General features: G+C 36.6%; 2 protein-coding genes across 3 annotated transcripts in view; one reads left to right on the forward strand and one right to left on the reverse strand.

Annotated features, from left to right (window-relative positions):
* Positions 1-247: 247 nt before the first annotated feature.
* On the reverse strand, positions 248-10,801 carry LOC113229889 (dual specificity protein phosphatase 13-like). The gene is made up of 4 exons (XM_026463579.1): positions 10,769-10,801; positions 1,409-1,542; positions 760-986; positions 248-657 (listed from the first exon to the last, which is right to left on the reverse strand). Exons 1-4 carry the CDS (start codon positions 10,784-10,786, stop codon positions 458-460), a joined length of 579 nt encoding a protein of 192 aa, XP_026319364.1. The 5' UTR covers positions 10,787-10,801; the 3' UTR covers positions 248-457.
* LOC113229887 (lysine-specific demethylase 6A) overlaps positions 2,832-24,119 on the forward strand; it is a 47,069-nt gene continuing 25,781 nt past the window's right edge. The window contains exons 1-4 of one of the 2 annotated variants that reach the window (XM_026463576.1): positions 2,832-2,913; positions 13,092-13,197; positions 14,320-14,428; positions 15,075-15,183. In XM_026463576.1, the coding sequence (XP_026319361.1) occupies positions 13,180-13,197; positions 14,320-14,428; positions 15,075-15,183 (236 nt within the window). In that variant the 5' untranslated portion in view covers positions 2,832-2,913; positions 13,092-13,179. Of the gene's footprint in view, positions 2,914-11,318; positions 11,513-13,091; positions 13,198-14,319; positions 14,429-15,074; positions 15,184-24,119 lie in introns of those variants that run through there. The other variant, XM_026463575.1, reaches the window with a different exon arrangement.

Consider the following 24,119-nt stretch of genomic DNA (forward strand, 5'->3'; position numbering starts at 1 on the left):
TACATTATCGTCAAAAATAGTACATTTAATAACAATGTTATTGATAATAGATTCTCAGACTTTTCAAATCATATCGGATGCACTAAAATCCAATTATCTAGACTGTGTTCAGTGCGTGCTTGTACTTGCTTGATATCTGGACAAATATGCAAAATAAATATTTGCCCTTTCAAATAAACTTTAAAAAAAAAAATTAAATAAACATTGTTAGTTTCCGCTTGAGTTTGTCATGACATTAAACATTACAGACCCGAAATATATTTTTGTTCATACATAAGTTTCAAAAATTCATTTTAATGTTAGATGCAATAACATTATTTTATTACTCATTAGTGTCTCACTCGCGGTAGTAAGTGCGGTCTAAACTTGCAACTCGTCTTCTACCCATGCAAGTATGTCCACTTACGATTTCGTCTTTGACACTGAAGAGTGTTTTTTGGTAAATAGGGGTGTAAGGTCAGCGGACGCGGGACACGCGAAGTTCCCTGTCGAGTTGTTGAAGCTGGCGAAGAAAGCCTTCATTGGGGTGAATGTCTCGACGAGCTCGAACGGTAGCCAGGGCTTCAGTGAGGCTCATACGTCGCTTAATCATAAGGAATGCGAGAGCGCAAGTCGCCGAGCGCGAAACTCCCATTAAACAATGTACGAGCACTCGGCCTGTAAAACGAAACGAAAATCTTAGCCAGTTGCTGACAATGATCGAAATATCTGGTCGCTATGTTAAATGTATGTTGTGTGATTTTAAGTAGTCGATCATACCTCCACTTGAAAGTGCTTCCTCAATAAAATTGGCAGCGATATAGAAGTACTTGGATATGTCGGTAGATGGAAGATCCATAAGTTGGAAGCCCTTGTAACGCATGCCGGGGCAGTCGCGGTAATACAAATGGTCCGTATCCACTTGGGTGAAGCGTTTGCCTTCTGCAGTGTTGAGAACATAGTTAATGCTCATGCGTTTTAAGAACGCCTTGTCTTTGGCCGCAACCCTGTATGAGGAACAACAAATGCATTTTGGAACATTGTTTACATTTCTATACACATGAATACATTATGAGGAACATAGAGTGCAAACACGGAAACCTGCTATCAATAATAGAACGGAAATAGGTTAAGGTGATTTAGTTGTATGTAATTATTCTCTTTATCATATAATTTTGCAGCAAACATGTATCTTTAGTAGTGCGCTTATGTACATGTATGTAATGATGACAAACGGAATTTTGCCTATAATTATTGCAATACAATTTAACAAGTATGATTCAAACCAAGTGTAGGTAGAAACAATACGTACGTACAATATTTCTTTAACAATTTCAATTATTTTCAATTTTATTTACATCTTCCTAGCACACACAGGGCATAATTTATTAAGTAATTTTAAGAACAACTATATAAGAGATAAACTTACGCGTCGCCAACAAAGAGTCCAGGATAGACCTCGTTGACATCAGGTGTCGAAGTGTACGAGATATCAGCGAATGGCCGCGACCGGAGCGATGACGAAAACGAATTCAACACTGACGGGTGGGAAGATCCGAAACTCTGGACAACACAACAATAATGAATAGAAATAAAAAATACAGACCATGGGATCAAATCTGCATCACGTATAAAGGACTACGCACTGCAAAAACTGGTCTTTATTACAGGATACTGGAAAACTAATCTAATCGGATCACACATATTAAACAATTTGGGTTTAATTAAAAAAAAGTATAATTAAGAATATAATTAATGACCCCATAGCCCCTCAAAAGTTAAGGCTTGCAATGGAAACTAAGTCGTGATAACAAAATAAAAGCGTGCAAAAGAATGTTTGAAAGGTCGCGGGTGTCGATGAGGTTCAGTGTGAACTAAACTAATTACTTATTTCACACAATATTATTTGATTACGGTCATCGAGTATATAATGATTACAGTATAATGGAGGTTTACCCTAGGCACTACACCACAATACTTTCCATGTAGACAAAATAGCGAAATATAGAAAATAACTAATAAAGTACACAGATTTACTATAATGTGTTTTATTATTACCTGGCCCATGATTTATATTCCATACAATTGAAGTTACACTAAACAAAATTAATGTCTTTTTGCGTTTAAGTAAGTACTTAGTAAAATTTCAAGTAAATTTTCTCTGAAAGACAATAAGACACTGATAGCGTACTGATTCGTGTGCAAATATTGATATAGACGCCTCTAAGATAAGGAAGCAAGTAAACATTCTTATCTGTAAGTATAGTAAAAATATCAATGCACAGCTTCAATACACCTACTTCATTACTTTCACATCAATTAAATAATAATTAGTTTTGAATTTACGTTCGGATAAATAAATAATATAATCTCGGGTCTAGATTATGAGGCGAAGGACTTTGAGCGTATGTAAAATGCGCATTACAATTTTACAAAATAATTGCAAATCGGTATAATTTTCAATACAATTTATAACATGGATTCATTTAATATGCACGAAATTGCTACGCAATGTCTATAATTATCAGCAAAATTGTTATGCCACACAATAGAGGCGTTATACCTACCAACATAACGATAATAAAATATAAATTGAGATAGGCACTACGTTTCCCGCCTAATACAGTTGTCTCTTTCTACTGGGTGTAGTTACTTATATTTAAGTTAGTTATCTCTTTTGCTCATCCCCTACCACCACACCACCGGTCAGTGGGGATCTTTCGAGGACAGAGGGTCGTCGTCTCTGGACGGTAGCATGACAGGGCGCGACTAGCGCGAGAGCGACATAAAGCACGAGATACTGCTATTCCCGCATAGAGATATCGCGCTTTATGTCATTCTCGCGCAAGTCGCGCCCCATCGTGCTAGCCCTACTGGTTGTTGATTAAGTAAAAAATTCGCCAGGCAAAGATTCAAGTACAAGGTTCGAATAAGGTAAGTAAATTAATAAGCGTTTTGTTGGTAGGTAAAACACCTTTATTAATTTCATTGTACCGTTGTTCGAAGCTTATATAAATTGAGACTTGTTTGTTATCGCCTGGTGATGACGTCATGAGACGCCAATGTGATTAAAAAGTTATAATGTTAACAATATTATTATGTAAATAATAAAAATTGCAAATAGTAAATTTATTTTAATGTAATCAACAAAAAGGGCATAAAGAAAAACGTCATAATTTTTAAACAATTATCATACTGATCTCAGAAATTAGAAGCAATTATGTTTAGATGATTGGATTAAATAAAACATTTACAGATGATTTATTACGTTCTGGCGAAACCGTCGTCGTGACGTCTATAAAACTTGGAAAAAGTATTTTCAGATCACCAATTGCCTCTTGACAGTCTTGACATAATTTCCTCTAAGGAATAATTGTCTAGCTAGTTTTTGGACGTAACTGCGGATCGCATTACTTCCCGGAGATGCGGTTATATTCGCATCCTTTAGCGAAGTTTTAACGTAACCCGCTAAGATTGTTCGGGATGCTGGCTTGATATTGCCTCTAAATGTAACAAATAGACTATTACACTGAGCCATTTTGCGACGGCTCTGAAGAAGCTGAATAGTTTGTTTGATCAAAAACACTGGACTTTTTCTACTATTTGGATTTGCGGTAAACTTCCAACCCGATTGCATGTAATTCGCCGAATCGATCTTAGATCCAAAAACAGGCCAGAAAACTAGAATTATCTGTTTGTATACAATAACTAGTCTAATGTTGCACCATTTAGTAACGTCAAATCATATATCCTTCTTTCAGAGCACAACAAGAACAAAGTAGCCCTGTGCCTCTGGACTTGAAAAATATTATTACTATCAATAATAATTTGACCTATATGTGTAGCCAAAGAGTCAATATTCCATATTGGAGGTTTGTGCCGCACTGGTTTATTAAGTGATATAGATTTAAGAACATGTTTGACTAAGGTATGAGAGCTCATTTTACCTGAAAGATCTGGATTACATAGGGTACAAATTGCAGATTTGTATAAGACGATTGCACGAGTATTATAAAATAATTTAAAATCGTGCCATTTCTGAACTGTTAGGATTGTCAGGGTCAATGACAGTATCTTCACACCCATTTAGCCATTTTTTCCAGGCAATGCCATAAGTTTTTCTTGTTGAGGCTCGCCAGAAACCTTCCAAGAGTTCAACCTAATATCCCAGCCTATCACGTGCCTAGACCACCCTCACATTTCCACACTTCTAGAACCATCTCTATTAAATTTTTGTCTAGGTCCCTCAACGTGAAACAAGCTGCAAGTGCTCGGGATTTGAGATCTGCCCGCCAAAAAACTCGTTCCCAGCGGGGAACTACTAACAGGTATACTCCCCTTGCTTGATTCAGATGAATTAACATTTTGCGTACAAGGTACGGCGGCGGAAAAACCCAAGCCAGAGTATAGGTCCATATTTGAGAAAACGCATCGTGAAATAGCGCTCGACGATCGTGCTGATCCAAGGAGGCATCATTGGCTACCACATGAGCTGTGCTGGACAGCTGGACGCAAAGAGATTGATTAGTGGGATTCCCCATTTGGTAAAGATCTTTTCTGAAGCTGCAGGTAGTATTGCTGCAAGTAGTAGGTGTATAAAAAATAAGTGGTATGTTGGTAGCATTCAATTTGACAAGATTGACATCGCTCCAATCGGAGACTGCCTTAAGTGTTAAATTCAAAAGGCTAACCATGAACTCTCGACTAGACTGGATTTCTTCTCCACTTACCCTTGCAATGGTCAAGTACATGTTTGCAACTGTCCTGTCATCAGCATATCATCAGAGTGACGGGCGCAGTAGCAGTGCCCCTTACATCTTTGGCGAATTAAAGCTCTGAATGGCACTGCAACTGTTATGGATAGGCGTGTTGCTTTCCACCAGGCGCACGACTTGTTCGTCCCGTCACTTGATATTATTAAAATTATTATTAAATAAAAAAATACCCAAAGGTACCTTGATTCAATCGAACGTTCACTTAAGAAATCCGAAATCCAACTGCAAAGGTCATTGGGAAGCCCATAAGAGGGAAGCTGGCTTAAAAGGTTTGCATGCCAGACCCTGTCAAAGGCCTTAGAAATGTCTAAAGACACTGCAATGGCTTCGCCATGCCCTTCTATAACCTCGCTCCATAAGTGAGAGGCGTACACAAGAAGATCCCCAGTAGACGTAGCCTGGAAAGATGATCCGCATGCGCATTGCATTTCTCTGGAAGGTGAAATACGTCCATATGGATTTGAAGCTGATTCAAAATTCTAAATACTTGATACGTTAAGGCCAAGAAGCGGCTTGATTTGGTTCCTCCTTCGTGTCTTAGGTAAGCAATATGTCCGACGCGTCAGTCGTTATAAAGTGAGATGGAGGTGGTTTGTGGATTAGTGACGGGCGATCGCCGTTCTCCAACCACCACTTGATATTGTCCAGCGCTTCGCAAGGTAGATGATCGAAGGTCCTCTGCTTGTTTTCCAACATGGTATTTAACTGGTTCAGCAACGCTCGATAATTGACCCTTCCCTGTGGGACTGCGAAACTTCCGAAGTTTAAAAGGCTTGCTAGGCTCTGAAGGACTCGGAGTGTAACTTTTTTTTCTGTAGCGTTTGCGTCAACTTTTCTCGTAAAGCAGACAGTTTTACATTCGGCAAACGTTTCATGTTCAGCCACGGATCCCACTCGATCCCCAGATAAATTATGCTCTTCGAAGGTTTGAGTATGGATTTGATGTAATTGACCATCCATCCTATCGTCTCCAAAGTTTGGAGAACCATTTGTACATCTATTTGAAGATAAATTTTGTCCTGGTAAGCAATTAGGAAATCTTCGATAATCTTGTGTATTCAATGATTCTTATGTTTTTCTCCCTGAGAATCAGTGCTATCCAGTTGGTTAAAGACGCAAAAGTATTGTTCGCTGTGCTTAAGCTGAAAGGCATGTCATTTCCAGCAACTTCCCTCTGCACATGAGGAGTAAAAATCTTCTGTGACTATCAGCTACGGGGAGGTGAAAGTAGGCCTGAGATAAATTTATTTTGCATAGTCAATCCTTTAGTTGTAGGAAGGTTGTTACTACTGAATACATTTAGTAGTCGGTCCTGTCCTGTGTCGGTTATGTCCTTCATTACAAAATCGTTGAGGGATTTTAAATTTAACAGTGGATGGGTGGAGCCATCGTTCTTGGGAACTAGAAAAACTGGAAACTAGGGAAGCTGGGCGACAGCTTGGCTTTTTCTAAGATACCTTGTTGCTTCATTTGTCTTATAGTCAAAGTCATTTCGGTAGATTCTGGAGTGCTTTTGACGTTTCTGGATGAATTAAGAAGGGAGAATTTGGGTGAATTAAGGCTGTTTGTATACAAAAGAGTATGCTGTACCATTTTAATATCCTCAACATAAACGCTGGTGCTCGTAGTTTCTGCCATGTGTGTATGGTGACTGCGTGCGCTTATATCCATATTTGAAATTACTGTGGGGTTTCGTGTTGCCTCGAAATGTTCGACCATGAATACCGCCACTATGAATGTTTCCATTTGGCCGAAAGCCCTTGCCCTGTGAGGGACAGTAGTGTTTGCAATTACCCTGCGAGAGTGTACTGGGACAGTGATGCTGCGAGCAACTCACTTCATTAAAAATTTCATTAGTAAAACCCTGCGAGGGTTTTTTGTAAGATGACAACCTCTGCGAGGAGGAAGTTGCTTTGTTAGGCTCTGCCTGTGAGGCAGATTGCATTGTGTTTATTAGGTGGCCAAAAACTTTTTCCGACGCCCCCGGCTTTTTCAAGAGCCAATGTAAAGCTCTCTGCATAAAACAGATTAGTGCACGAAGGTTGTATTTTCCGCAACATTGTTTTCTGTCGAAAAGCAAATTGAAGCGCAAATATTAATGTATGGGTTTTAGCGAAAGGTATAACCGTTGGAATATCACTCAAAGGCTTTACAACAATTAAATACAATTTTGAGTACTTTGATTATAGAACACGTTCAAATCTAAGAACGTCGAATTTGCTTAACCACATAAATAAACTGAACCTTACTTGCCGAAGCGATGATGTATCCAAATATAGCGCTTGGTTCTAAGTTCAAAACGTGTTCAAACTTGCAAAGAAAAAACACGTCTCGCGAACCTAAAAGTAATGGTTAATACTACGTGAAAACAGGTTCACAAAATGATTTATACGTCTAAAATCAAAATAATAAAAGATTAAGGAAATATAAATATCGAGTTCTTAGGTTTTCGCGATTGTTACACATAGGAAATGACCGTGACCATGGGACCTGTAAAGGGCCCGAAACGTCGGTTTGTTTGAAAAAACAAATATACGCGATTTAAATCCGGAAAAATAGTTTCATTTCCTATGAAATATAAATAGATTGAAAATCGAAGAATATCTTTTTCACGTGTATCGTGACAAATGGTGTGGCAATCAACGACAACGTCCGTTCACTGCGGGAAACAAACAAGACGCCAAACAACCAGAGACGACGATCCTCTCTCCTCGAGAGGTCCCCACTTGAGGCCCGGTGGTGGTGGGGCATGAGCAAAAGAGATAGTTACATCCGGTACAAAGAGATAACTACATTAGGCGGGAAACGTAGTGCCTATCTCAATTTATATAAGCTTTGAATAACGGTACAGTGAAATTAATATAATATGCATATCGTAAATTCATTATAGAGGAAATCCATGTGATGCTAGCGACTTGGTTTAATTAACCACAATTTTAGCTCAATCAGCTCTTTGAATAATCCTAATAATTTTATGAGGAATGGATCTGATATTAGCATTTTAAACATTTGTAGTCAAGTTCTAAATAATCGGATTAAATTTCTAATTTATGATGGAAGTCACGACTTTACACTCCTGACTGTCTATTCTGGACATACGCCACTGTGAACTGCTATCACACCTGCACTAAACATTGTAGAAAATCTGGCACTGATCAGGAATGGCATAAGAATTCTGATTAGGGCTCTCACAGCTTGTGGCTTAACATTCTGAGCGCCATAAAACAAACGATTTTTCTGAAGCAACAACCCATGGGGGCGACGCGCGGGACACGCATTCTTTTCACAGCACGCCATGTCTAATCTTAAGGAACTTTTGTAGCAGGCCATGTGGGCTAGCGGCGGTACACGCTTTTTTTTACAGCACGCCACGCCTAATCTCGAGTAACTTTTGTAGCAGGCCGTGTGGGCTGCCGGCGGGGCACATTCAAGCTTTACCAGCAGGCCGCGCGTTACGTCGTGATTTCACCAAAAACAGACGAAGGTCACCACTAGGGACGAGATCGATACTTTATTGCGATCTGGATCAGTTGTTAGCAGAACAGCCAAACAATTGGCTGTTCGTCGAACGCACAACTTATATTGTCGGCCTGCTGATGCAACCTTTGATTGGTCAAGACTAGAAAAATCGAAAATAAGTTGACTCCTAATTCTAGTACGCCGGCGACCCACATGACCTGCTAGGTAAAATTCAAAAATACTAGGTGGCCTGCTGTACTTGCGTTTATGTGGGCTGCTGGCGCCCACATGGCCTGCTGGGTAAAATTCGAAAATACATGGTGGCCTGTCGCACTTGAGTTTTTGTGGGCTGCCGGCGGCCCACATCACTTGCTGATTGAAATTCGAAGGTACTTTACTTAATTAAATAATTATTGAGTAAACACATGGCCCTCAAAATTGATAAGTTGTAGGATACATAATGTAGACGAGTCGCAAATACGCTGCTGGTAGTAAATAAAATATATAAAACTGTATGTGCCTGTGCTGGGACTAATTTTCAATTCAGTGGACAGCAGCGCGTAGCTAAGCATTGCAGTATAAATATTATGATCAGTGCTAAATCACAGTTACATAGTTTCATTTCATGTTTACTAGTTTTGATATTGTTAGATATGTTTACTTATGAAGTTAGTTGTTAATAAGCACACATTTATCAGCCACATGACAAATACCATCAGCGTCCTCAGGTATGATCCTACGCGCTGTTCGTTAGCGGCGCAGTATGAATGCGATCTCGGGTAGAGTGAGTACTGTTGAATACACGTTTATTACTATAATTTTTTTTTTATTAATTATTTTTTTTTTACCAAGTTTTTAGTTGGCAACATTGACTTACAATTATATGGACGTCGGGTCCGCGCTAAAAAGTGTCCGCACTTGTAAGGCGCTAAAATCGTATACAGAGCGCGACACTCCGCTTTAGTCTTCATTTGTTCTACGGACAGCGCGATACTGCGATGACATAACAATTTAAATTTCGAATAGGTTGACTTGGGGCATTTTTTTCGTGGTTTTTGTATTAGACCCGTCGTCCATTTATTTGTAAGTCAATGGTTGGCAATGATACTTTAAGCTTCAACTACATAATAAATTTTGGGTTACAATATATTTCCTAAGAATTCCCTTCCTTGTAAGAATTTTTCCTGTTTCATTACACTGTTTATGGTACAATATGACAATTACACTTATATACTGAGACTGTATAAAATAAATATGTCTTTTTGCATACTTTACTTCTTTGATTTGTTTGATACAATTTGGTAATGATTCGTCCTACTGGTTGTAGTAGTATCATGACACAAAATACAACACCATATGAACAGTGTTTAAACCATTTTGTTACACAATTTGTTTTAGAGGATATGAGAACGTCAGTTCTACACCAATTCAAACCATTTTTCACAGTAAGATAAGTTCATATTATTAGCCTAAATGCAACTTAAAATTGTAGACAAAGTCACATTGCAATAATTTACACATTACATACTATGAAAGTAATAGGTATTATTGTTAATATAAACTATTAATATATAGGTCTATATTTGCTGATTGCTTATCGTGATAATGGAAGACTAATAAAGTGATTATATTCTTCTACCAAAAAGAGATTAAGATATTATCATAAAAAGAGAAAAGTGTTATTAGCATTTTGCTATAAAGACAGAGCTAATAATATAATAACAAAAATGAAATATGTGTACATAATATATATATCAATTTTCTATAAATAATAAAACAGAACTTATTTTTGTCTTTTAATTTGTAATTCTTTTTTGTGCAACAAAAACTGTACAAAATGTAAATTTTGTATAATTTAAAATTTACTAAGGAATTGCTTAGATTCATTAGTAAGTTTTAAAATATATAAAACATACAAATTTTAAATATATCAGTAGCAACACAGCAAGTTATGGCGCACATTTATATCTATAATCATAATAAAATTACATGCAATTGCATGATATAAAACATTGACTAAGTGATAAAGTTGCACAATATATCATTGATAGTAATCATCAGCATCACTTTAATTAAATTATGAATAAACTTATCATGAAATTTATAACTTGATATATTATCATACAGCTGTCTCCTTTTACATGATAAAAGTTTTTTGTATTTTGAAGTAAAAAGAGCAGTGAGTTCGAAACTAGAAGCAGTCCATATACATTAATGGATTCTATATACATATATAGAATTATCATCAAATTGCAATAGTAGATAATTATTTATTATTAACTTTTCGTTTCACTTTTTAAACTCGATAATATAAGCCAATTCCTCTCTATCCACGTATAGGTACTTGCCCGGATCACTTTGGCCTTGAATCCATGACTAACATAATGTGAAAATAGATCTAGTTCAATTCTATTTTCGATCCTTCGTGGCAAAGCTCATCTTACATAAAAAATATAACCTCGTTCTACATCATATACGATTCGAACAAGTTAGATGATTTTTATGAAATAATAGTGGCGTAATCGATTTTATTAAAAATAATTGATATAACTTACCGTATCTCTGTAACTCATGTTGAAATAAATTCTTTATCTAATTGCTGAAAATGTAAATACTAAATTGACGAAAAAATTATTTATAAGATTTAATGTTTCAGATTTTAACGCGCATTAACCACTTTTACGAATTTACCAACCGCGCGCCATGACACTATGACAGTACGTGAGTGAACATGAATGACTGAATCTGAATTTCTGAAACATAGAACAGAATGAACTAAATGTCATTATCACAAGACATGACCAAGACGTAAATCACATTGACTATTTTTTTTGTAATGAAGGAAAACGTGAAGGTTTTTTTTAGTTTAACAAAATTTTTTTTTTATTGAATAATTTTTAATTTTAAGTAATAATATTACGTTTTGAGTTTCATTATTTTGTTACTTGTGAACTGGAATTGCCAATGCTCAACTAATAAATTAAAAAAAAATAATAATGCAAACTCGCACGTGACGCTTGCACTACCTCTATATTGTAATGTATAAAAACCGGTGAAACAATACGAAATTTTGTGTTTCACTTTCAATTCAATGTTTAAATATCTGTGGTCGAAAATTTACGCTATCGCGCTCACGAAAATTTAATTCTTGAATGATATAGATTTCATTTCCAATTATGGCTAAATTGTGATAGTGTTTGTAATTTGTGTAATTTCTGATACATCGACGTTGTAATGGACGAAAAAGAAGAACTACATCTAACCTCACAGGAGTTGCAAGTTTTGTCGGAACTTGACAGGTACCTATAACTAGTTTTGTGTGTAGCATATTTTACTGATTTTACTTTAAAAATTATTGCAGTTTTATTGACAAACGCTTCAAGTATGCCAGACTAAATTATTTTTACTTGGCCCAATCTACTTTTTTAGGATTTATCTCCTTTATATTATTACTTATTTGTAGTGACAGCAACACAGTAATTTGATTGTATTATCCACACTTTTTTAGTTCACGTTTATTTTACAACACACTGAGAGCCGTATTCTAGAACTCTACTCAAAACTCAGTCAGGACTTGAGTATGATTTCAAGTGGGGTTTTTATTCCAGAACATTACTCAAGCGTAGAATCTGTAATCGGAGTTCACCTGAACAATGTCAGAGGAAGTGACAGCTTGTGTTGAAATTTTAGAAGAATGCTTGAGATTCGTTTTAGTTTTACTGTTTCTTAAACGGTACTCAACTGTAAAATCTTGTCTTGAGTGTTGTCAAAATCTGTATTTACTTGAGTGAGGTCCTGGTTGCGCTCGAGTACATAATAATCGGCGAAAAAATTACAAGCTTACAATGAAACCATTTGAGAATTTTGATCTTTATCAAAATATATCAATGATGAATATCATACTCAATCGCTTCAGATGTTGAAAGACCTACAAGATCCGTACGACATGGAAGATTTGGTAAAAAAAAATTTAACCTATCATAGCAGATGAGTGAAATCAGAGAACCGTGGTTAACCGATCGCACCAAATACAGATTCTGGTTTGCTTGTTTGTATGTACTGGATCATTAAAGTTAACGATTCTTTTATGGGGAACTGTAGGTATATGATTTTATTACAATATGATTCCGGAGTATATGTTAAGATTATCATTTCCTAAGTATAAAACTTACATTCAAAGTAACCTATAAAATGGCGTTTTCAAGTGTAATATTTTACCAACGGAATAAATGATTATTTGACTTTGACCAACTAGAATGTTATAATTTAAACTTCTAAGTTAAAATCTAGGTAGTTTCAATAATACAAGCTTTGTTTTGTTGATAGGCATACAGATAATAACAACTTTTCTTAAACACTGCATTCATTTAAAAATTTCCAATAGTATTAATAGTAATTTAGGAATTATAGCGATCATCGCCGCCAGTGTAAGTTTTTCATATTGCTTTTGATCAGCGTAATAAATAATTTTCATTTCCAATAGTAAATTTCAGCGTAATGTATTTGATTTTGACAATGTTACAATTCTTCCTGTAATGAAAGGCAAAGAGAACTGAGGCGATACAATCAAGTATTAATAGACAAATACGAATGAATGAACAAAAAACCCTTACAACTATGGATAATCCCAACTCAAACTTGAGTGTAGTTCAGCTGAGTACAGCACTGAGTACTATTCAAGAATAAATGAAATGCTTAATTAAGACTTGAATCAATGCTCATGCAATGCTTAATTGATTGATGATCACGGCGATGCTTGAGTCACATTCTGGAATACGACTCTCACGACCCTTTTTAGTTTATAGGTATATAGTGTATAGGTATTTTTAGTTTAGAGGTAGCCTACTTTTTACAAATCACCAACTTTTCTGTTTTCAGTCGCCAATTTGGGTTCCTGAAACTCCGTGGCAACGAACATGCACGAACTAGAGCACTTGTCCTTAAGGCAGTCAAGTATCTGGAAGGCATGCTTGTCCAAGTTAAGGTACGGTTTTTAACCAACTTCAAAAAGAGGAAGTTCTTAAATATACAATATTACCCATGAAAGTATTTGACACTTAAAGTGTCATGTTTTAATTGTGTAAAAGCAAAATAATATTTATTGACAAAAGGAATATACTGGAGAAGGACAAAAATGTAAGACAAAATTAACCAGTGTATTGAACCTGCTCAATTTATAATTAAATTAGTTTGGTATTATCTTATAATCAGGATCTCGCCAACTAACTTGACAGTCAAGAAAGAAAAATATAATACCGGTTGAACTGGTTTAAATTTTGTAGTTTTTATAAATATATAGGATAAAGAGCACATTTCTAGACGGCTAGTGAACCGAACTGATTATAAACAAATTTTTTGCATTGCATTAGCTATTTTTTAACTATGGCCAGAAATTAAAAAATTATCATGTTAATCTCCTGGTTAATGTAAAAATACTTTTATTGTAATAATTAGGACTTGTGCTAAGGCATACAAGGTGGAAATTGAAAAGAATCAGCGGCCTCACTGATTCTCATGTCTTTATTAATGATTATAGCTACAGGAAAAATAGGCCTAGAAGAAGCCATGAATTTTTGAAGATATTTCGATGTACATTCACAGATTTTAAAAAAATGGTACAATGCATAAACAATTTTTACAAAAGCTTTTATTTATGTTGATTGAATTAGTTACGTACGTACGAACGTAGTTACAGAAAAATAAACTAACAAATTGACGACATATTACGTGTTCCAACATAAGTATGGTAGTAAGGATGTAAATTGATTGCCATCTTAACAGATTAATTGATTTGCCTTTTTCCACAAAGAATAAGTAGAAATATCTTCAAAAGTCATGTTCAGTTTTCTTGGACTTGTTTTCTTATAGTTATAATGGGTAGCTAGAGTTGCTGATCCTACTCAAACTTCCTCTATGTATGGCAATTTGTTGACTCAATATTTTTTAATACTGGTTTTTAAAGTGTAAATTTGTCACATGTCACATGAATGTGTACAAATTGTACCATATTTTTAAACGCATGTTTCAACTCTGTACAAATGATGTAAGATACAATTTTTGACATATTATTATTGATGTCTAATTACCCCTTAACATGTGTTTCTAGGAGGAGGAGAAAGTTTCATCCCCTGGAGATAGAAGAGATATCTGCATTGATCCAAAAACATACTGCAAGCTTGGACACTTTCACCTTTTATTGGAGGATTATGCTAAAGGTTTGTTTTGAATTTTTTGACATTTGAAGTGATTACAGATTTTGTGACATTAAATCACATTATGTGTTGAATAACATAATTATTTGTGATCTCTATACAATGGTAATGATAACTTTACAAAATACTACATAAATTCTACACTTGGAAAAATACTTCAATTTCTTGATTTCAACATTGCTCATTTTGTAAAATTCATGTTGTTATGGCGCTACGGCAGCAAAAGCCGTTAAAAACCAAAAACAAAGATCTGCAACAGGCACTTAGAGAAATTCATAAGGTCTGCTAACTCATTTCACAGTTGGAAGAGCGATAGCCCCAGTTTGGCGAAAAGTCTCAGATTAGAGTCCAGCCGGATCTATGGATTTTTTGTTTATGTTTTTTGATCTTTCTATATATAATAACGACAAACTAGTGATGAATTTTTTCACAAAAAAAAAAAACAAGAATATGGTAGTGAAAGCAATCATGGTATTCAATAAAATAAATATTGAAATTAGACCTTTTTTGTATCTTAAATGACCCATCTAAGGAGATTGTTTAGGCCATGGTTTGGTGGTTTTACTTTGAATACAATCCATATAATATCCCTTCCACCCACTTTTTGCCTGCAATTATTTTAAAATATATTGGATATTTTTGTACCCAGCAATGTCAGCATATCAAAAGTTTTACGCATTGGAGCAAGACAATTGGAAAGATCCACTGTTCCTGTATGGATTAGGCCTGTGCTACTATCACTACAATGCTTTTGAGTGGTAAGTGATTTTCTTATTGACAAAGTTTGTTGGTAAGTAATCAAAGCTAAATGGAAGGTTACAATTTTGCAATGCCGTAAGTTAAATATTTTTAGTAAAAACCGAATATGACGTCCAGGTTACGCAATTTTTAGATCTTAGCACTATTTTGAATTTTCGAAAATAATTTCAAAAGTGTCTCATTTTTATGTATTTTTAGTAAAAAATAAACTCAGTTCATCAATATATGCTTACTGGGTATGGATCTTTTAAAGCAAAGGGTGTTTGTTAAACAAGTTTTTATTTAAATTAGTTACTTTAGGTATTTTCATTACCAAGACGAGACTCAAAGGAAAGTATTCGTTTATTCATTGTATAGGGTATGTAATAACAATAATTTATTTCGGACTTTTTGTATGGACAAAAAAAAATCCGAAATAAATTGTTATGTATGGTTAGTGATCTTATGACTAATGTTTTTTTTTAAATTTATTACTGGCCATGGAAACAAAGACCTTCAGCCGAAAACATAAAAATAAGTTTTTCTGTAAATATGGCCGCCACAAAGAGGATAGGCAATTTGAGGCGGCGTGCTTGGATTGACTCGGGACTCCTTAGAACGGGCCGGTACGGGTATTATAGTTCGAGATTCGTATAATTTCGCGTTTTAATAAAAACGACACTTTTGCCTCCAAAAGGTCCAGAGCGAATCCTGACTAATGTTAGTATTACCTGTGTTGTAGTGCTATCCGTGGACGTGAAATAATACCAAGTTGACACATGTTCCTTAACAATGTAATACATTCACTTTATGTAAGTAATTTACTCGTCTAGCCTTTCGGACTCCTGCACACCACTCGACTGAGCACCGGCCGATTCCGCCACCCTGTCCCTCCACTCAACCCTACTTTTTAGTAGCAAGGTGGGATGTGGCGGAAACGGTCGCCAATTGGCTGACGAGAAAATTAACTAAAAATGTATGAATTCAAATGCTTAAAATTATAAGTGTGAATAATTATTTTAACGATCTACAATAAAACTTATTTGGTTGTAAACCTTTCCTTCGGATTAAACTGATATTGCAATTTAACATTAGGCAATTATAAATAGCGCCATCTATTTGTCACCAATATTCTATACAATACAATGCCATCTAGTGGTCACATACGATACTATTTATTATGTGCTAGGAATCAGTTATTACATTAATTTACTATGTATGAATACATATTTCATCAATCTACAATAAAACTATTCTACAGTTCGGCCATCTTGGATACTACACGACCTCGTGTACGTATCGTTTTACGATGAACAACAACTAACTCAATGTTGTCTAACTTGGGCCGTGGATTACCTATCCACCGGCCCGAACGGCCGCTACCTGCGTTTACCGTTCAACATCGACAACAGATCGCTTCCATCTGTACTTCTTTGGCATGGTTGCTACTTTGGACGTCGTGATATTGACAGGTCGTTGTTGAATTCGTGAGGAATGAACAGAACGTTCACGGCCATAGTCGGATATATCCATTCGGACCGCGAATTGCCACCATTCACAGGCCCATACGGTCGCTATCTGCGTTACCATTGGAGCTCAGATCGCTTCCATCAGTATGCAGAGCTCAACATATTTCTGACCATGGAGTTGGTTATGGACCTGGAATATCACGATTTCCCAAGTGACGTTTATATACACGCATATAAATATAATACAGTATAATTAGCCTACAGTTAGATTTTTATAATGATTCGAATATTTGACTGACATTCATAAATAATTCAATAAAATTTAATATAATAAGGTAAAAAAAGTGTACATCATGTAACAAATATCATATCAATACAAATCAATTAAAAGAGAAAAAAAAATAAGTGAACGTTATTTAGATTAGTCTACGCTTTCTGAACTATTGCTAGAATCGTTATGCGACAAATGTGGACGCTGAAAGTTTAAACCATGGTTGTAATTTGTCAATTGCAACTACTGTTTTGTATGGCCTGTTGTTTTTTCGTGTTAAGGGTGTATCTTCAATGGCATAGCGATCGTTATTTCAAACTTCTGAAATATGATTTTTCTTTGCAAAGTATTAAAATTATTCGGAGAATATTCGCATGCGCTCTCATGGCTTCTCATGCATTTCATAAATTTAATATATACCGCCTGATGTATACTTTATGTATTTCGAAAATTTAAATTAAATACTTATCATCGACAAAAGACAGAAATGGATGAGTCGTGGATTGAGGAAAAGTGCTAGAAGTAAACGTAAATTCCGATGCCCGTAGATGGAAAACCATAAGTGGAAATATTTATAAATGAAAGAAAAACGCTAACACAATATTTATAAATAGCAGTACCAATAAATGTAACATGGTCATATTAAGGCTGAAATTTGTAATATGAGATTATGACACTAGTGTCAACGACATTGCAATCAACAATACTACATTTTAAGGACCCAGTTGACATTGCTAACGCTTTCAATGACTTCCGAAGTAAGAAATGACTTGACTCAATCAAATAACAACCATTTGATTAAAACGTTCGTTGAATCAGTGTTCCCCACACCTACAATGGAAGACAAAAGTAAAAAAAAAAACACGAAAGCTACAACATTAGCTATGTATTATTTATTATTATACTATATATAGCTCGATTACCACTGACTGATCTAGATACTGACATAATTATTCTCCCAGAAGGAGTGCCGGAGGGTAAAAATAATGTACTAGACTCGTAGACGGATCGGTCCCGTGAGTACCAGAAAAATCCGAAATCTTCGAAAAGTGGACTGCATCATGTAAACGCCTACGCGCGCGGCTAAAGTATAAGACCTACCGGAAAGGTGTTCTTACTAAAAATGGCCGCCACCCTGGTCAGTTTGTACCGGAAGTGAAAAAAATTCGAAATTCGTAAAAACAAGATGGCCACCATACAAATTGCAGAGCTTTATATCTCGAAAGCTACAAGAGGTAGGTGGGGGGGTGCTCGACCAAATGTCATAGAGGGCGGCGGGGGTCAACTGCCGGTGACACATATTTAGGTTACAAATCTGGGGTAGAATTTTGATTCCGCCATTTTCCAAGGTGGCCGCCATACATGTAAATTGTCTGCTCTTTGGCGTCATTTTTCTCCCAGAATACGGGCGGGTGGGTAAAAATGATGTAGAGGAATTATAGTCGGACGGACTTAGTGAATATGAAAAAGTATCGAAACCTTCAAAATATGCTCCGCATCAGGTAGGACCCCAGCAGCCCGGCCAAAGTATGCGTCTTGGCTCAAAGTCTCCAAACGAATGTTTATCCACACCCTGGGCATATTTTACTGGGATTGAAAAAAATCCGAAATTCGAAGAACAAAATGGCCGCCATACATATTTCGGGGGCCTGTATCTCGGAAACTATTGGAGATAGGTAAGTCGTGTTTAAACTAATATCGTATATGGTGACAGGGTCTAACTGGCTATCAAAATTATTTTTTCAAAATGGCCGATTCAAGATGGCGGCCCGGCGAAAAGGTGCTCCGATCCGGCTGAAATTTAACATTTTTCTATATTCGGGTGACAGTAATAGGAATTTGCGGTCAAATTTTCGTTTCCACCATTTTCCAATATGACCGCCATACATTTTCTACTGTTCACTGTGTTCCGAGGCCTACATCTCGGCGAGGTTTGTAGATAGACGTGAGGCGCTCAAACAAATGTCGTACAGAATAGAACAAGCCAACTGCAAGTAAAAAAAATTTCAAGATGGCGGACTCAAAATGGCGGCCCGAAATAAATGGTCTCCGATCCGACTGAAATTTGACACCCGATCGTGTATGGCGGCTCATAGTATGTATCTGTGAACGAAATTTGGATTCCGCCATTTTCTAAGATGGCCGCCATAAATAATTGACTTTTCTGAATAGTCGCAGATCACTCCCACTCTAACTTAACTAAAGAGGATTCTACTGAAATATAAAGTTCAACTCCCAATTTGCCACAAGATATAAAGAAAGCCCTCGCGGCCCGCGAAGATGGCCGCCATACATGTGAATTGTCTGCTCTTTGGCGTCATTTTTCTCCCAGAATACAGGCGGGTGGGTAGAAATGATGTAGAGTAATTATAGTCAGACGGACTTAGTGAATATGAAAAAGTATCGAAACCTTCAAAATATGCTCCGCATCAGGTAAGACCACAGCTGCCTGGCCAATGTATACGTCTTGGCTCAAAGTCTCCAAACAAATGTTCATCCACAACCTGGGCAGTTTCTACCGGAAGTGAAAAAAATTTAAAATTCGAAAAACAAAATGGCCGCCATACTAATTTCGATTTTCCAAAATGGCAAATCCAAGATGGCCCCCATAAAAATTGACTTTACTGAATCTTCGGCACTATTAATATACGAGTAGTTTATTTTGAAGTATAAAAGGTTACGTCTTGACGCGATTATACCAACTACCTGACTCCCACCCACCCAAATAAACCTAACGAAAAACATCACCATTGAAACCAAAGTAATTACCAACCGACTGACGAACTCTTTCCTACATTTAAAGTCACAAGCCTCATACGTAGCCCTCGCGAGCCACTTTAGCGGCCCAGCGCAACATGCAACATCCAAGTCGACCTGGTTTCCGTGGTAAACGGCACAGTCAACGTGTCAGAGATGGGTGTATGTCTTTCAAGCTTGGGAATCGTCCCTCTGAGAGCAAACGGTGCACATTCGTAAAAACTCGATGATCGGGATGACGAGCAGCATTTGGGTACCTCTCACGATAAAGTCTAGCTGCAGCACTAGCATTGCATCTGCATTCCCCATAAATGAGGTGCATGTTGGCATATTCCTGTACGGTGTACACGGACATGGTGTCACAACACAATCACAGTGGTCCAGAGGAAAGCAAAGTTCGTAAAAAAGAGAAACTAAACAGTCCAAATCCAAATCAAAAGCAATCGGGGTCCAATAAACGAAGCAAAAGGTTGTTAGTACGAAATCAAGACGAACGAATACGGAAAGGTGCGCAGTAAACGAAGTAGCGTAACGTACTGTCGTTATTGTGAATTGTGCTCGCACTAGTCGAATAATATCTATCCGTCTCACACATTAGCGGCGTCACTCTCTATCTCACTCACACTTCGTAGAAAAGCTCTCTCCGTCTCTCTCATACTAGAATTATGAATCTCACACATTAGCGACGTCACTCTCTATCTCACTCACACTTCGTAGAATAGCTCTCTCCGTCTCTCTCATAGTTACCGTTAAGAATTATGTCATAGTTACCGTTCCGAGCGAAGGATTGGGTACACTAAATAAATTTAAATTAAGAAATAAAAAATAGTTGAAAACCGGTTTTGTTCACAAAAAAAATTATTTGACCATAATCTAAGAAATAAAGTAGCAAGTGTAATACCATTTTGGAATCCTCTTAAAATGCGCCAACTTTTAAAGCTACTTGCCCAACCAGTGTAGTACATTTTTTTTTCGGTAGAGTGAGTTGAAATTGAACGAAAATTCAATTTCTCTTTTGATATGGGAATAATGTGTCATTTTTTTTTTCAAAATTAGAGCAGTTGTGTCAAAATTTTAGACGACTAGCTACAGGAGCATTACTCATGGTTACAAAATAATAAAAAAATTAAAATAAAGTGGAAATTTGTAGAAACGGGAAGTGAAAATGCGTCACAGGGTGTATATTTTTCGATTTTTTTCAAAATGGTCATAATTTTTAAAATACATGACATAGATTTTATTTTTTATTTTTCTGATAACAGTTATGACCTGGCCTATCACCCCGTTCCGGCTTGACGTCGCGTCCCGGGACACCCTGTATAAGCCGGATAATAATTAGTGCTCAAAATTTGTTTTTCGCTATATTCAAATATGGCCATAGAAGCGTTTGTCGACGTCAGAAAAAAAATTGCTCAGATCCCTTTGAAAATTGGCATATGGACTCTGGAGTGCTTGATAATAATTTGTGATCAAAATTGGTTTTTCGCCATTTTTAAATATGGCCGCCATACAAACTCTTAACGGCAGATAAAAATTTGCACTAATTCGATTGAAAATGGACATGTCGGGGTGTTTATGAGTGTTTAATAATAAGTAGCGGTTAAAATTGATTTTTTACCATTTTTCAATATGGCTACCATACAAACTTTTTTGGCGATAGATACAAATTTCTTCTAATTCGACTGAAAATGTCATGGCATTATAATTTGGGGTAAACATTTTTTCCGCTGTTTTTCGATATAGCCGTAATTTATTTATGTAACTTTGCTCGCACTGAAAATTAGCACGAAAAGATTTCTAGGATTGTTTGATAATAATTAGTGGTCATAATATATTTTTGTAATTTTTAAATATAGCCGTCATTAAAGAGCTATTTAATTTTTTTTTAAACGAAGTCCTAAGTGCCGAGGCCGCAGGCCGAGGTCCGCGGAGGGCGAAGCCCGAAGCATCCGCACCTTCGTATGGAGGTAATTATATACGGAGGCGTAATAGATTACGAGTACAAGATCTTACAATTGTAAAAATGTAAGATATACTTCCCGATGTACTGGAAATGAGATACTTATTATAGCGTTGTTGTATCTCAACCATATCTGTTAGATTCCATTTTCTTGAAAGCTATGCCAAAGAGAAGTATTTAGGGGGAAAAATGCCGAACTACTGCCGAATTTCCTGTACTTACTATGAATACCAAAACAACGATAATCCAGAATACTCAGACCAAAACCAACTTAGAAATGTTAGTTTCTTAAATTGACCCAAATCAGGAATCGACCTCCTCATCAAGCGCCCATAGTACTAACTGCTGTGCCACCGAAGAGCATGAGCACACCCCGTAAACTGACCCCGACCACGCGCCGCAGGCCGAGCCCGACCCCACCGTAGGTGAGGTACAGGGCTCGTATTCTTATAAAATCGGCACTGAGTAATATTAATAGCGGTAACTTAACTGCAGGACTATTCTTTGCTATGTCGGAGGCTTTTGACCATGTCTCGTATAACTAATATTATACACAAGCGAAACAACAATGACGACATACCTATTACCGTAGCTTCTAATAGGAAGACCAAGACCATGAACTAGACATAAATAATGGGACTGAGTAGTTTTAATTATGAGGGAAATATGTATATTGACAAAATTCTGGCATCGTATTATTGACTCTCCAACATGTATCTATTGCAATAGTGCTGGCCAAACTCTTGATCATAAATTAATGTTCTTTAATTGTACATCCTTCAATGTAGTACGCCTTAGTCTCTTTGGTCAACTACTGGAAATATCTAACAAACCTGAAGATATCCCGTGCTCAACAAAATACCTACTGAAAAGCGTAGACGCATATATTGTCCTATACAATTTATATAGCACCTACCCTTCATGACATGCGAAACAAACTATTTATTTATAAATGGGCGCTTGTTGCCTTTTCCATTAAAACAGAGAAAGTTACTAAATATATGAGGAGGCTGTATGATGAAACTTTTGCCGACCCAAATAAATAATTGAGAATTTAAAAAAATGTGTCATTGTGAGATGTTAGGTGCATTGTTGTGATCATTGCGCGTGCGACAGCGATGCGATTGTTTGTTGTATTTTGCACTAAAAGCATGATATACATACGTAATCTTGAAAGTAATATCGACAACTTGGCTCGCCTACTGGACTTACTATAAATAAACGTAATTATTTTATAGGTGAAATTGCAACTGAATACGATATTGTGGTGTATCAACTGTGTTTTATGTGCGCAATGTAGATATACAGATAGATAAAACATTTATTTGGATGCACCGTACACATACATAATAGAAAATATGTGATATAAGAAAAAGAGAGAAAAAAAAACGAGCATAGTCGCAGCACTGCCGAACACCCAATTGTGTATGTGTGCTGTAGCAGTGCAAAAAGGCCATAGCTCAGCGTCGGTGTTTACTTAGAAGCAAACCGCTGACTTTCAGCTATAACCTAGAAGATGTCGCGGATACGATAACCAGCCAGCTGACGCCATTTTCATGTTGTATGAATTAAACAAATAATGATTTCGAAACTAAATAATACGGAAGGTAATATATATATAATATATAACTATATATATACTATGCTTGTATATTACGTATTCAAAGATATACAGTTAAACTACCCTTGCCACTGCAAATCATTTTGATGGACTGGTTGGAATTACTACAAGTAAGTACTAATCCTGAATGCTTAAAGGGTATAGCATCATTTATTGTTATTAAGTTATCAATTCTCTATAACTAAATAAAAATAAAAATCAACGACAACGAAACGAAATTTGAGCAATTACTCCAAAACCACCTAGCAAAGCTTAAAACAAAAGAAAGCGACCCGCATACAAGGTGTGTGCATTCGATATGATGCCGATCCGATTTATTAATTCTATGGATAATTATTTCGTTGTACGCATTAAATAATTTGAGTGATTTATGTTTATCTTTATCATTTCATTTTGTATAAACTTAATATACTGTAATTTTTAGAAACACGGAGCTACCGTTTGCCATTCGCGTGCACGGCCTGATCATAGAAACCAGATGTGTCATTCACGCTGGGTGCGAGGAAACCGAGGAGCTCCATTAGATGTGCAAGGGCTGCAACTGAAGTTCCTCTTCTACCCGAGCAACCCTGAAGCCCGGGCTCCCTGAGCGACGACTCACTCTGCGGCGAACCGCAATGAACCTCGTGTCTCCTGAACTCTCCACTGCGAGGATCACGCTAATCGTGGCCAGGGGCACGGGCGGCAGTGGTATCCGTCGCCTCCGCAATGGCTGCTGCTAATTATGCTGACTGTCAGACCGACGGCGCCAACTGCGGCTAACCGATGGCAGCTCCGGTGACGAAATCCGGTGATTCTACTCTACCCTGCACATAAAATGAGCGAGACAGATTCTGGTCTATTTAACATCTAATAATATGATTGACTATATGAAACCC

Source organism: Hyposmocoma kahamanoa, unplaced genomic scaffold (genome assembly GCF_003589595.1).
Source record: "Hyposmocoma kahamanoa isolate Upper Pololo Valley unplaced genomic scaffold, ASM358959v1 63, whole genome shotgun sequence".
In the NCBI taxonomy this organism is placed as follows: Eukaryota; Metazoa; Arthropoda; class Insecta; order Lepidoptera; family Cosmopterigidae; genus Hyposmocoma; species Hyposmocoma kahamanoa.

Coding starts and splice junctions, on each gene's coding strand:
- LOC113229889 (XM_026463579.1), bottom strand. Junction 987..1,408: donor GGACTCTTTGTTGGCGACGC/GTAAGTTTATCT, acceptor TTCCTCATACAG/GGTTGCGGCCAAAGACAAGG. Junction 658..759: donor GGAAGCACTTTCAAGTGGAG/GTATGATCGACT, acceptor TTCGTTTTACAG/GCCGAGTGCTCGTACATTGT.